The 12,892-nt window shown below is 41.8% G+C and overlaps 1 protein-coding gene across 3 annotated transcripts in view; it reads left to right on the forward strand.

The window, feature by feature from the left end:
- Window positions 1-2,193: 2,193 nt before the first annotated feature.
- The window catches only part of LOC124016896 (probable ATP-dependent RNA helicase DDX31), a gene marked incomplete at its 5' end in the record, with an annotated part of 39,306 nt that continues 28,607 nt past the window's right edge, over window positions 2,194-12,892 (forward strand). For all 3 annotated transcript variants that reach the window (XM_046332235.1, XM_046332236.1, XM_046332237.1), the window contains 8 exon segments: window positions 2,194-2,411; window positions 3,681-3,833; window positions 4,578-4,637; window positions 5,727-5,777; window positions 5,885-6,024; window positions 7,117-7,201; window positions 7,338-7,449; window positions 7,931-8,114. In XM_046332235.1, coding sequence (XP_046188191.1) covers window positions 2,194-2,411; window positions 3,681-3,833; window positions 4,578-4,637; window positions 5,727-5,777; window positions 5,885-6,024; window positions 7,117-7,201; window positions 7,338-7,449; window positions 7,931-8,114 — 1,003 coding nt within the window.

Here is a 12,892-nt window from a genome sequence, read left to right on the forward strand (position 1 = left end):
GAGAATGAGATTTCCCTGGGAACTTGGGTGGAGACCAGAGCAATCGATCTTAGACTCATGGATTAAGAGCATTTAGGAGATCACAGATTAACATTTTTACCCTTCCATTAGGCACCACAAAATAAAGTAATCAATATAACGTTTACACATTCCTCTCACAATTCGTACCCTTTGTACACTTGACGGATTTGAACTTTAACACAATTATATGAATTATCAATCTCTATCAACTAATACTGAATGCATGATCTTTTTAACTTTAGCTGTTTTAAGATCCTCACATACTATGAACTTACTAATACTTTTTAATGTATAACAGGCTATGAATATTTCCTTTAACCTGTCACATACACACACACACACCATACTGACCCCCAAAAATATTTTGGAGGCATTTAGTTTAAATGTTGGTTTTTCACAATTCCTGACATTTAATCCTAGTAAAAATTCCATTCCCTGTCTTAAATCAGTTAGGATCACCACTTTATTTTATGAATGTGAAATGTCAGAATAATAGTTGGAAAAATTATTTATCAGCTTTTATTTCTTTCATCACATTCCCAGTTGGTCAGAAGTTTACATACATTCAGTTAGTATTTAATAGCATTGCCTTTTCAAATAGTTCAACTTGGGTCAAACATTTTGGGTAGCCTTCCACAAGCTTCACGCAATAAGTTGGGTGAATTTAGTCCATTCCTCCTGACAAAGCTGGTGTAACTGAGTCAGGTTAGTAGACCTCCTTGCTCACACACTCTTTTTAATTTCTGCCCACAAATTTTCTGTAGGATTGAGGTCAGGGCCATGTGATGGCCACTCCAACACCTTGACTTTGCTGACCTTAAGCCATTTTGCCACAACTTTGGAAGTATGCTTGTCCATTTTGGAAGACTCATTTACAACCAAGATTTAACTTCCTGACTGATGTCTTGAGATGTTGCTTCAATATATCCACGTAATTTTTCTCCCCCATGAAGCCATCTATTTTCTGAAGTGCACCAGTCCCTCCTGCAGCAAAGCACCCTCACAACATGATGCTGCCACCCTCGTGCTTCACGGTTGGGATAGTGTTTTTTGGCTTGCAACCTCCCCCTTTTCCTCGAAACATAACTATGGTCATTTTGGCCATACAGTTATATTTTTGTTTCATCAGACCAGAGAACATTGCTCCAAAAAGTACGGTCTTTGTCCCCATGTGCAGTTGCAAATCGTAGTCTAGCTTTTTCATGACTGTTTTGGAGCAGTAGCTTCTTCCTTGCTGAGCGGCCTTTCAGGTTATGTCGATATAGGACTCGTTTTACTGTGGATATAGATACTTTTGTACCTGTTTCCTCAGCATCTTCACAAGGTCCTTTGCCGTTGTACTGGGATTGATTTGCTCTTTTCGCACCAAAGTATGTTCGTCTCTAGGAGACAGAACGCGTCTCCTACCTGAGCGCTATGACTGCTGCATGGTCCCATGGTGTTTATACTTGCGTACTATTGTTTGTACAGATGAACATGGTACCTTCAGGCGTTTGGAAATTGCTCCCAAGGATGAACCAGACTTGTGGAAGTCTACAGTTTTTTAAAATTTTTTATCCTGAAGTCTTGGCTGATTTCTTTTGATTTTCCCATGATGTCAGAGGCACTGAGTTTGAAGGTAGGCCTTGAAATACATCCACAGGTTCACCTCCAGTAGGCTGACATCATTTGAGTCAATCAGAAGCTTCTAAAGCCATGGAATTTTCCAAGCTGTTTAAAGGCACACTGACCGCTGGAATTGGGTTACAGTGAATTATAAGCGAAATATTCTGTCTGTAAACAATTCTTGGAAAAATTACTTGTCTTGCACAAAGTAGATGTCCTAACCGACTTGCCAAAACTATAGTTTATTAACGAGAAATGTGTGGAGTGGTTGAAAAACGAGTTTTAATGACTCCAACCTTAGTGTATGTAAACTTCCGACGTCAACTGTACATATTTAGGGAGTGACAATGGACTTTGCATTGTACATTTTGTATGCTATTTTACAAGATGGTGTAGGACACCACTAACACTGTGTGCCTGGCATAGAGATGCGTGTACAGTGCCTTCAGACTATTCATACCCCTTCACTTATTCCACATTTTGTTGTTACAGGCTGAATTTAAAATGAATTAAATTGAGATTGTCTCTCGATTTACCTCACTGTTCTAATTAATGTTGTGTTGGCAGGCTTATCCCGGTTAGCTGCGATCAGCATGAAGGAGCCGGTCAGTATCCAGGTGGGAGAGAACTCTGAGGGGATCAACAATCTAACTCCGGACCCCACCACAGTCCAGGGCAAGTCGGACCGCTTTGCTGTTCCCGAGATGCTGCAGCAGCACATGGTGGTGGTTCCCAGCAAACTAAGGCTGGTCTGCCTGGCAGCCTTCATCCTGTCCAAGTGCAAGGCAAGCAGGGTCTGGTATTGGGTGAAGTTTTCCCTAGATGCTGATCTGATCTTGGGTCAGTTTTAGCTTTTCTCTCACTAAAGATTGAGATTAGGCTTGTGGGATGTGAAGGTGGTCCTAGATCTGTGCCTGGGAGAAACTTCTGCCCAGAATGCACAGTCCACATGCAGATAGCCAACCCCCAAATATCAACCTATCTTATTGTTTGTGTTAAATTAGGGAGCTCAATTAGTCTTACCATTCTGGGAAACTAAGTAGGGATGTTAATCGGTTAGCTTCTGAAAATGACATTTGACCAGTCGTGCTTATTGGTCTAAAGGCTAATTTGCATAATTTAGTGGAATTGAATTGGCGCGTGTGTATTTTCGTTAGTCCTCATGCATCTTATGACACGTGCACAGCATACAGATCCTAGTTTGAGGAGTGGAATATCCTACCACATGTCAGACCGCGTAAGATTAGATCCTCAGTGGAGTGGAACTTGCTTTTCGTAAGCCCAGTCACTGTGCAACGATTCTAAATTAAATTGCGTGTTTCTCTCCTGTTCTATTGGTTTTCATAACTTTCGTTTCCCAGAAGTCAAATGCCCAATCTTAGTCATATTACCAACGCATCCTAGTTGTTATACTTACTATGCACCCCTCTTTCTAAGTTTCTTACAGAGATTTTCCTCTGTCACATATGGAACCGCTCGCATTAGGTGTGCTGTTTCAAGTGGTGTTTTCCCCCGAATTGCATTTTGGCAAATGTTTGAATGCCTTTTTAAAAAATATATATATACACTGTGTATATATTTTTGCCACTGCTTCATTACAGGAGTTACATGTTCAATAATTGTCTATTCAATTTTCACTGATAAGACAATAGGCTTGCTTTTGGCGCATGTTTCCATTAAGCTCGTAAGGGAAACTGTCCGGTCCTTGTGTGCGTGCCTAGTATCAGAGAGCAAGAGGCGAAGCGAGAGGTTTCACTCTCGCCAAAATCTGTCCAAAATAAGCCCAATGCGTTTCTATGTCGCCTGCCTTCAAGCCTTTTAACACTGTTAGGGCGGATAAATAAGCGTCTCGTCATTATATACAGATCTCTAATAGTATTTTTCTGTTGGTCATGTCGTTTTACTGTTTAGATTTTTTTTTACTGTTTGTTAACCGGTTAATGATATTTTTTTATTCGGCAGCAAAAGTGACTGAAATTTGCATTCCTAAAGTAAAGGATATGCACATTGTCCCATTTTATATTATGGCTGTGTTTATCCTCTCACCCCTGCAGTTTGAGAAGGGTCACAAGATAATTGTGTTTGTGTCGAGTTGTGAGGCAGTGGAGTTCCTGCTGAACCTTTTCAACGCCGTGCTCTCTGGGCCAAAAGCCAAACAGCAGCCTCCGCTCAGCTTCTTCCGTCTCCACGGCAACATGAAGCAGGAGGTGAGAACCTACTTTTTTAACCTACCATGTACCCATGTGACTGTTGCATGTTAGTACAGGACTTTTTTTTACATTTGTGTTACACAGGCATCACTTCCAGGGCCTTCTCTGGAGCAGCAGCACAGTCTTTCCAATGAAGGCTGCTTTTAGTCAGGGTCAGAGAGTGGCTATACCATGCCCTGTGTTGCCACTAACCAGCTGGTGTAGTGTGGCAGTCACCAGGCCATGCCCTGTGGCTGTACCCGGGGAGGAGCTGAGGGCTAATGCCCTGCCCAGTGTTCACCCCTGTCCCAGGGCCGCTAATGACAGTCAACGGGGGCTGCCCATATGGCACCTCTGGGGGCGTGGGACTGGAGATGGGCAGTGGGCACAAGCTCTGGTTATATATTAAAGAGGAATGGCAGTATGGACGGCAGAGGCTGTCATCGAGGCTGGATCTACGTCTCAAATGGCACCCTATTACGTATATAGTGCACTGCTTTGGTCAAAAGTAGTGCACTATGTTGGGGATAGGATGCCATTTGGGATTCGGACAGTTATTATGGATGTGTTTGGGAATAGGAGTGCACAGGCTTGGGCCCCTTACAACTGCTCCTGTGACGAGGATGGCAGGTGACACAGCTGTTATTGCACCTCAAACAGATTGTCCTCCACAAATACCCTTTATGGATTTTGGTGTTGTCTTATATGGTCAAATAATTTTTTGCCTGTACAAAATTAAACAACAAACTTTATTTTTAACAGGAAAGGACAGACGTTTTTCAAGAGTTCTCTCTCTGCAAGACTGGAATTCTGCTCTGTACGGTAAGCCAGTTCAACGTTTGAGACACTGCCTGGGCCTAAATGACGCCGGATATCTTCCTGCGGGTTGAGGGAAACAGTTAGATTAAATAATGACTGTCGTACCAGGTCTAAATTGTGTAGCCCTGGGTCCCAGGCAGTGAGTGGCCTGAGTATCAGCCCGTTTGCTGGAAGAAAAATACAGAATATCCCTGCCCTGCGGGAACCAGCCCAGCTTCTCTTTCCATTAGCTTTGGCATTTTGCTAAAAAGTTCGCTAGGCAACTGAGCTTGCCATGGACTTAAAACCAGAACTGTTGCCTCTCAAAATCATTTTCACTTGATGTGAAAGGTTGCATGGCCAGTTCTTGTCATCCTTCCTTACACCCCTCTCTCCCTCTCTCTGTTTCTTACCCCCCCCCCCCCAATCTCCTTCACTACTTGATTGATTGGTCATTCAATTCAATTGCTTAGTTTCTAGATATTTGTCCTTTGCCATTCGTTTGGACTTGCATTCCTTCAACCAGCCACTGAGGCACACCGTCCCACGGTGTCAAAACAATATCCACAATGACAACTTCATTTTGGGGAAATTAAATGTGTGTGAATGAGAGAACCCTTAATGCTAAATGACAAGGCTGAATGAATAAGTGGTTCTAATCCGTCTGACAGGCTTGGCAGGGCCCAGCACTGGCCTCCATCTGTACTGGCTGGCCAGGCCGGCATCGCTACTCCACCCCTCCCTAGGCAGTCCAGTGTGCCCGGCCAATACACAGCTCATCCTGGCCCTGCCACTGGCAACCGAAGGCCCAGAGCTCCATGCAGCATCTTCCCTCTTCCTAGCACTCCAATATCAGCTATTTATTTATATTATACGCTACAGCAGTGTAGCTGGCCACAAACCACAATGGCCTCCCAGACCAATAAAGACAATGGCCTTTTTGAAATGTTAGCCCATTTCAAACAAACTCCTGTGCGTGCACACATTTGACCAGGAAAATGTACTACTTCTTACCTACTTATTAAATCTTACCTAAAAGTCAGAGGGTTGGTTTCAGCCTTGCATTGGGAGGTCCACGACATCAAAATCATTATTTTTTATTTTTTTCTCCAGGATGTTGCAGCACGTGGACTTGACATGCCTCAGGTGACATGGATTGTACAGGTAAAATTATAATATAAGAACATGACATTACTGTCCATAGAGGGTTTCCAAGTGAAATGTCAGATATTTGAATTTAAATTAGTAATTTGTGTGTGTGTGTGTTTCAGTACAACCCTCCAACCACTCCAGCAGAGTACGTGCACCGCGTCGGGCGAACTGCCCGTATAGGAGCTAAGGGAAGCAGCCTTCTCTTTCTCACCCCTGCTGAAATGTCCTATGTCACTTCTCTAGCAAATCACAATATCAGGTAGGTCTGTGGATGATCACTCAACATCCCTTCTCTAACCCGTGTTGCCATGTTCACAACCTTTTTATGGTTGTGTGACACATCTCCACACAGTCTGTCTGCGTCTCCAACTCTAAAGTTAGTCTTATTTGTACTTTTCTATGCTCCATATAAGACCGTGAAACACTTTTCTCTCCCAGTCCTGTTCTCATACACACACACACACTAATGCTTCATTCCCAAGCTCTTAGTGTAGCCCGGGCTGAATCGTCAGGGCAGCTCAATCTCTGTGAAGGGGAGCACTGACGGCCACTGAGCAGAGCCAGCCAGAGCTGTCACCCTCTATGGTCACGTGCCTATCAGGACTAGACTAATCACACCGCCACTGCGGAACATACCGCACCCCACATCTATTTTTATGGGCACAAGCACTGTTCATGACACAAACTGTTCACACCCCTCTTGTTGGCGGAGAGTTTTTAGCAGGTTTAAAGTGTATTTCCTGCAATTCTACACATTTTGTCATGGGGCGCAAAGAAAAATGGTTAAGCAAATGTTCATGCAATTCTGTACATTTTGCCATGTCTAATGTATATTCATGTGATATGTACACGCACAGGAGTTTGTTTGAAATGGGCTAACATTTCAAAAAGGCCATTGGCCTCCCAGATCAATAAAGACATTGTGGTTTGTGGCCTCCTGCCGAACCCACAGTTTGGGAACCACTGTGCTATAGGTTTATTAAAAGGGTTTAGGACGAGGGAGTAAGACATCCGGAGAGATCCAATAGAAAGTCATACTTCAAAAGTCTCACTACTTTGTGTCTTTAGAACAAGCACCCGTTTGAGGCTATGTCACAATGTTTGAATTTCCCCAAATGTACTTACTTGGTAGTTTTTTGAAAGCAGTCCACAGTGGAACTCAGGGTGTCTGGGGTGTATTCACTAGGAAGCAAATGTAACCATAGGGGCCAAAAAATGGAATGGACCTACCTGAATTTGTCCAATAAGAAACTCTTGTTTTTGTTTTCAAATGTTTTCTGCATCAAAACGGTTTTCTACGGTTTGCACAGTGCACTAATGAATACACCCCTGTTGTCAACTGTTCCTCCAGCCTGTCTGAGATGAAGATGGAGATGATTCTGTCAACGCTAATGCTTGACGACCGCTTCAAAGTCAGGGGAAAGTATGACGGCAAGGTGAGGTAGCAACAAGCTCAACACATTTTATACTTATAAGACTATATTGAGCTTTCACCAATGTTAAAAGTGCTCTCCTTCTGGTCAGTTCAATCCACATAACTTGTGTGTGTTGTGCACCTGTGTGTGTCTGTAGAAGTCTTCCGGGGCTCCGGAGCAGGAGGTGCAGGAAAGAGCAACTGTCCTACAGACGGAGTTTGAGAACGTTGTCCATAACGATAACAACTCTGTCCAAGCAGCCAAGAGAGGTGTGTTAAATTTGTTTAAAATTTGCACAGAAGAAAAGACAATAAGATGAGAGTTTAAAGACAAAGGAAAACTGCGGGAGAGGGATAGTATGGCACCTCCCCCTTTCCATTTTAAAAATAGAATCCTAACATTAAAGAAAATCAAATAGTTTGGGAATAACACAAAAAAAAAGATTTAAGCATGGGTAAAAAATTTAATAAATTCAAGTTAAATGCATAATCACCATGCGTTACAAACAAACTTCACCCAACATTGCTGGGTTAAACGGACAAAAAAAGCGAAGAATTCTATGTTTAACATGATCATTGACATTATATTGTATATAGCAGGAAAGTTTGGGTACAGAATCAAAAGAACGGCTTCCTCATTTTGAGAGAATGATATTCTCACTAACAGTTTGTCTGGTTGACTGGTTTAAACTCCTGTTTTGTGGTCCTCGTTTTAGTGACGTTCACTCATCGCTTTCCTCTGTTGCTTTAGCCTTGCAGTCCTTCCTACGGGCGTACACTGCCTACCCATCTAACATGAAGCACATCTTCCATATCAAAGCCCTGCACCTGGGCCACGCCGCCAAGAGCTTCGGCCTGAGGGATGCCCCACAGGGCCTGGTCACTGCCCCTGCCAAGGGCTCCAACAAAGACAAGGGACAGGCCAAGGGCAAGAGGTGAGCCTAAACACTGCGGCACCGCTAGCATTACTGAACTGTCTGTCACTTTCTTACTGTCATTCATACATCTTCTTTTTTTAAATGTAAAAATGTGGTGTTTAGCATGTATGCATGTACAGTTGAAGTCGGAAGTTTACATACACCTACATATATTAAACTCTGTTTTTCACAATTCCTAACATTAATCTTAGTAAAAAATTCCCTGTTTTAGGTCAGTTAGGATCACCACTTTATTTTAAGAATGTGAAATGTCATAATAGCAGAGAATCATTTATTTCAGCTTTTATTTCTTTCATGACATTCTCAGTGGGTTAGAAGTTTACATACTCATGTGGAATTTGGTACCATTGTCTTTAAATTGTTTGTCTTGGGTCAAATGTTTCGGGTAATCTTCCACAAGCTTCCCACAATAAGTTGGGTGAATTCCTCCTGACAGCTGGTGTAACTGAGTCAGGTATGTAGGCCTCCTTGCTCGCACACACTTTCAGTTCTGCCCACACATTTTCTGTAGAATTGAGGTCAGGGCTTTGTGATGGCCACTCCAATTACCTTGACTTTGTTGTCCTTAAGCCATTTTGCCACAACTTTGGAAATATGCTTGGGGTTATTGTCCATTTGGAAGACCCATTTGTGACCAAGCTTTAACTGATGTCTTGAGATGTTGCTTCAATATATCCACATAATTTTTCCCTCCCTCATGATGCCATCTATTTTGTGAAATGCTCCAGTCCCTCTTGCAGCAAAGCACCTCTACAACATGATGCTGCCGTGCTTCACTGTTTGGATGGTGTTCTTTGGCTTGCAAGCCTTGTCCCTTTTCCTCCAAACATAATGATGGTCATTATGGCCAAACAGATCTATTTTTGTTTCATCAGGCCAGAGGACATTTCTCCAAAAAGTACAATCTTTGTCCTCATGTGCAGTTGCAAACTGTAGTCTGGCTTTTTTATGGCGGTTTGGGAGCAGTGGCTTCTTCCTTGCTGAGAGGCCTTTCAGGTGATGTCGATATAGGACTCGTTTTACTGTGGATATAGATACTTTTGTACCGGTTTCCTACAGCATCTTCATAAGGTCCTTTGTTGATGTTCTGGGATTGATTTGCTCTTTTCGTACCAAAGTATGTTCATCTCTAGGAGACAGAACACATCTCCTTCCTTAGTGGTATGATGGCTGCGTGGTCCCATGGTGTTTATACTTTTACTACTTATACTATTGTTTGTACAGATGAATGTGGTACCTTCAGGGGTTTGGAAATTGCTGGATGAACTAGACTTGTGGAGGTCTACACATTTTTTTTCTGCCTTTTTGGCTAATTTCTTTTGATTTTCCCATGATGTCAAGCAAAGAGGCACTGAGTTTGAAGGTAGGCCTTGAAATGCATCCACAGGTACTCAAATTGTGTAAATTAGCCTATCAGAAGCTTCTAAAGCATTTTCTGGGTTTTTCCCAAGCTGTTTAAAGGCAGACAACTAAGTGTATGTAAGCTTCTGACCCACTGGAATTGTGATATGGTGAGGTAAGTGAAATAACCTTTGAGATAAAGTCTTTAAACAATTGTTGGAAAAATTACTTGTCATGCACAAAGTAGATATCCTAACCAGCTTGCCAAAACTATAGTTTGTTCACAAAAAATTTGTGGAGTGGTTGAAAAAATAGTTTAGTGACTTCCGGCTTCAACTGCATGTGTGCAATAGAGGAAGCTGCCCTTTTTTGCTTTTGAAATATCAGCCATAGCGAGCTGCCATTCCTGTCCCTCTGGGTGTAGAGGAGTGGCTGTATGTCTAGACTCCCAGAGGACGATCCGTATGGCCAGGCGGGGCCGTTACTAGGGGTGTCTGACACTGGACCTGCCTCCACTCATCTCTACTCTCACATAGCTATTAGTGGTCATCTGAGGGATTCCCCTGAGGCTTAGCACTCAGGTTCTGGCCTGACTGTCTTCTGGCTGGCTGCTTGGCCTGGACTCGCCCTCCAGACAGACGCAGGCAGCCCAGCACAGAGAGTGGAGGGTCAGCTCAGCAGGGTGCCATAGTGCTCATTAGCCTGCTGATTGGCGTGGGCTCTCACTTCTACAGCAAGCTAGCAGCTAGCACCTGCTATAGATATATGCAATCTGACTGACGTTCAGCTCAGTGGAACTTGGTTCATATGGTTTCGGCGAGCTAGGTTTGTAAAACGATTCCTTGCCCATCACCTTGATGTAAGAGTGTGGTTCATGTTTTTTTCCCTGTGTGTCTCTCAAGTGGCACCTTATTCCCTATATAATGCACTACTTTTGACCAGGGTCTTGGGACTCGTTTCCCAAAGCCTTCATAGCATTAAGATCATTGCTAGAACCGTCTTACCATCTTCGGTTGTTTCCCAAAACCATTATTACTAAAGTTGTACTTGAAAACGTTTATTTACTGACTGCCTTAGATGCTTTTTTTGCCCTTCCCAGTCACTTTATACACAGAAGAGCTCAGCTAAACACATAATTAAGTTTTCTGTTACGCTGTGACCGCCGATAACTTCAGAACGAAGTTGACTACAAATACAACGTTGCCAATTTCTTTGCAATTGTTACAAACAAGTAAAGAATAAAATAGTTTGAAGTGAAAACAGAGATGACTGCAAAAGATAAATGGGCTACGTAGGCCTGTATTAAAATCACATTGAAGTCAATTATATGTTCATTCAATTGCATTCTATTTGCCAGTTCTAGGCTGTTTGTCATTTTTGGCTCAATATATTTCATGATGTGTAATGTGCCATCTTGATTTAGTGTATTATTATAGAGTAAGCATTTAGAATGTTTTGTTACAGCCCGAATAAAACATTTATTAAATTGAGATTGTGTCACTGGCCTACACACAATACCCTCCATAATGTCAGAGTGGAATAATATTTTAAGAAATGTCTTGAGTCAGGTATTTAAACCCTTTGTTTTGACAAGCCTAAATAAGTTCAGTTGTAAAAAAGTGCTTAACCTCTTAAAGATCGGGTCATTTTTCAACTTTTTGTTAAAAATTGCGCAAAATTTCAACGTCCTGCTACTCATGCCAGGAATATAGTATATGCATATGATTAGTATGTGTGGATAGAAAACACTCAGAAGTTTCTAAAACGGGTTAAATCATGTCTGTAACTATATCAGAACGTGTGTAGCAGGCAAAACCCCAAGGAAAAATGTTCACCAAAAACAAAAACTCCACCAGTTCTCTGTATTGTCTATGGCAAGTGAAAATAGATAGCGCCCAGTTTACAATTCCTACAGCTTCCACACGATGTCGCCAGTCTTGGCAATTGGGTTGAAGTTAATCCTTGGTGAAATGAAGAATAGACACTTCCTGTCATCGGGTACACCGGAGGAAGTTATGAAAGAGAGAATATCGAACATGATTTCAAGACCTGCTGCTATGGAATACAGATCGCCCCGTGATCAATTTGATCGATTACTAACGTTTACTAATACCTAAAGTTGGATTACAAAAGTAGTTTGAAGTGTTTTGGCTAAGTTTATAGGCAACTTTTTTAATTAAAAAAAATTGACGTGTTTTGGAAAGCTGTTTTTTCCTGGATCAGACGGGCTTCATAAATGGACATTTTGGGTATACGTGGACGGATTTAATCGAAAAAAAGACCCAATTGTGATGTTTATGGGACATATTGGAGTGCCAACAAAGAAGCTCGTCAAAGGTAATGAATGTTTTATATTTTATTTCTGCGTTTTTGTGTAGAGCCGGCTATGCTAATTTATTTGTTTTCGTCCCCTTCAGGTATTTCGTAATGGAGTACCCTGCATGTGTGTGTTAATGAAAGTTTGAGTTTTAGCGAGTACTATTAGCATTTGGCGTTGCACATTTCCATTTCCTGTTGGCTACGTCACACTTAGCCTTAAGAGGTTTTAAGTGACATAATAAGCTGTATGGACTCACTCTGTGTGCAGAAATACTGTTAACTTTTCTAGGGCAGGCGTTCCACTAGCGGAACCCCTCGACAACAATCCGCTGACAAAGCAGCGCGCGAAATTCAAAAATATGTTTTTAGAAATATGTAACGTTCACACATTAAGTCCAATACAGCAAATGAAAGATAAGCATCTTGTTAATTAACCCATCATGTCCAATTTCAAAAAGGCTTTACAAATTAAGCACAACATATGATTGTTAGGTCATAGCCAAGTCAAAAAAACACACAGCCATTTTTCCAGCCAATGATAGGAGTCACAAAAAGCAGAAATATATAGATAAAATTAATCACTAACATTTGATGATCTTCATCAGATGACACTCATAGGACATCATGTTACACAATACATGTATGTTTTGTTTGATAATGTGCGTATTTATATCCAAGAATCTGTTTACATTGGTGCGTTACATCCGGTGATTTTGCAGAAATACTCATAATAAACATTGATAAAAGATACAAGTGTTATTCACAGAATTAAAGATGGACGTCTTCTTAATGCAACCACTGTGTCAGATTTCAATAAAACTTAATCTGAGTACGGCGCTCAGAGCCCAATCCAGCCAGAGAAATACCCGCCATGTTGGAAGTTAGAAATAACATTATAAATATTCACTTACCTTTGATCTTCATCAGAAGGCACTCCCAGGAATCCCAGTTCGACAATAAATGACTGATTTGGTCCATAAAGTCCATCATTTATGTCCAAATAGCCACTTGTTGTTAGCGTGTTCAGCCCAATAATCCATCTTCATGAGGCACGAGCACTTCGTCCAGACAAAAACTATAAAAGTTCCGTTACAGGTCGTAGTGACAAGTCAAAC

The sequence above is a fragment of the Oncorhynchus gorbuscha genome, unplaced genomic scaffold (assembly GCF_021184085.1).
Source record: "Oncorhynchus gorbuscha isolate QuinsamMale2020 ecotype Even-year unplaced genomic scaffold, OgorEven_v1.0 Un_scaffold_11:::fragment_2:::debris, whole genome shotgun sequence".
In the NCBI taxonomy this organism is placed as follows: domain Eukaryota; kingdom Metazoa; phylum Chordata; class Actinopteri; order Salmoniformes; family Salmonidae; genus Oncorhynchus; species Oncorhynchus gorbuscha.